Genomic DNA, 2,018 nt, shown 5'->3' with positions numbered 1-2,018 from the left:
AGATATCAACAAACGATGAAAAGAGAATGTAAGTCCAATTCATTAACTTGTTTCCTATTACTTGACAATTCTTTCGGATGACTCAGTAAATCAATCAACAGCAGTTACACCGATATTTGATATTTATTAATCTTAATTATTAATAATATTTGCTTTCACACACACACACGCTTCAATAAATAATCACTGGAAGGCATCAGGTTTTGTACTTTGGCAATTATCACATTCCAATTACCCGTAGAATCCATATCCCGAACCATATCCATATTCGTACCCACCGGCATAGCCACCTCCGCCTCCGTATGGCGAGAAACCTCCTCCATAAGGTCCGTACGGTGCAAATCCTCCAAAAGGCGGTCCAACTGGGCCACCGTATCCACCTCCATAACCACCTCCATATCCGCCTCCATAACCACCTCCATATCCTCCTCCATAACCACCTCCATAACCACCTCCATAGCCACCTCCATAGCCGCTACCATATCCGCCACCATAGCCACCTCCATGACCACCTCCATATCCGCCACCATATCCACCTCCAAAGCCTCCCCCCACCAGTTCCACGCCAAGTCCGATTCCACCTAATCCGAAATGTCGCTTAGCACGGGCTCCATCCGGCGGCTGCTGCACTTGCACGACCGGAATCAACACTTCCGACTTGACGTCGCTGCTCGGCACCACCACAGGAACCGACCGAACGGCACCAAAAAAGACCACGCACAACAACAGCGATTCCGCTAGTAGCTTCATTTTGCAATCTTCACAACTGATGATCTTCCTGCTCGGAATAAACTACCACCCGGAAGAATCCGTTCATTATATAGCTTTCCTAGAGACGTTTGACGAACCATTCCGGTGTTTACAGTTTGCCAAATTTTAGCACGCGGAATTGAATTTGCATACCCAACGTTTAGAATCGGAGCCGATGATGAGGTGCTGCTTATATGTATCATCACACTTTGGTGCGGCTTGACCGAGGTCAACTAGTTTGGGTCCGAAATGAACCGAAATGACACTGTGCCGTCGAGAAACTGGTTTTTCGTCTCAGAAATCCCGCTATCGTTTATTAGCTTTTGCCGGTAATACCGTACCGTTTCGTGCGATTACGGAAGGGGTGTGCTTCGATGTCGTACTGAGACAACAGGGCGTGGGGCAATGAGACGGATCAGCATCACGAAGGAGAGAGGACCGCTTGGTGAAGGAACGAGATCGTCTTCAGTTGCTAAGACGGCGATGGTTTGTTTTGGCAGTGTGATTTATGCGACAGATTCCGGGTGCTGGTATGCTTGGAACTTTCCTACGATTAGGGTAGAGCGCTACTTCGTCGTAATCGTTCATTTCCGTTCTATCGAGCAGAAAACATCAGTATAATCAATGATTTCACCGTGCACAAATCAGTAATACGTTTGAGCTGATGCGTTAATTCACAAGCTACAACACAGAGCCTATTAGAGCGTATTGTGTGAATATTTACACTCATTGTTTTCAAAACAAAAGAAGCGCTCCTAGCAAAATCTCTTTTCCTACCTTCATCCGTAGGACGAAGAAAATTCAATGGCGTTTCAATGCGTTTGGACGTAATTGAAACTCGTAGGACGAATTTGGAATCAAGAAGCAGTGTTAGATTTATAAGAATATCTCAACAATGTGTGGCTCTTTACCAAATTTAACGGTATTTATGGAAAGGCGAGGGGCACGCAATACAATGAACCGGTGCGTTGAAGTTAAAATGCAATTAAAAGTAGGGTAGCGAACTACTTCGACCTAATCGTCAATTATGGGCCTATCGAGCAGAAAACTTCAAATAAATCCATGATTTCAGAGTTAACAAGTCAATTATGCGTTTGGTACGATACTTTAGTTAATAAGCTTCCGAACGAAGTCAATGAGAACGCGTGATATGAAGATTTGCACCCATTATTCCCAAAAACAAAAGAAGCGCTCCGACCGAATCATGTTTTATCTTCATCCGATCCGAAGTAGTGTTAGACTGTTGACAATATCTCAACGATTGGTTT

General features: G+C 44.6%; 1 protein-coding gene across 1 annotated transcript; it reads right to left on the bottom strand.

The window, feature by feature from the left end:
• Positions 1-231: 231 nt before the first annotated feature.
• Positions 232-812, bottom strand: LOC135700567 (uncharacterized). Its single transcript, XM_065221095.1, has one exon. The coding sequence runs from the start codon at positions 748-750 to the stop codon at positions 232-234; it is 519 nt and encodes a 172-aa protein (XP_065077167.1). The 5' UTR covers positions 751-812.
• Between the last annotated feature and the right edge of the window lie 1,206 nt (positions 813-2,018).

Source organism: Ochlerotatus camptorhynchus, unplaced genomic scaffold, assembly GCF_037179485.1.
Source record: "Ochlerotatus camptorhynchus isolate MF236.1 unplaced genomic scaffold, CSIRO-AGI_Acam_v1.1 ptg000138l, whole genome shotgun sequence".
In the NCBI taxonomy this organism is placed as follows: domain Eukaryota; kingdom Metazoa; phylum Arthropoda; class Insecta; order Diptera; family Culicidae; genus Ochlerotatus; species Ochlerotatus camptorhynchus.
Note: the sequence above shows the minus strand (reverse complement) of the source record. Positions and strands in the feature narration are given on the sequence as shown.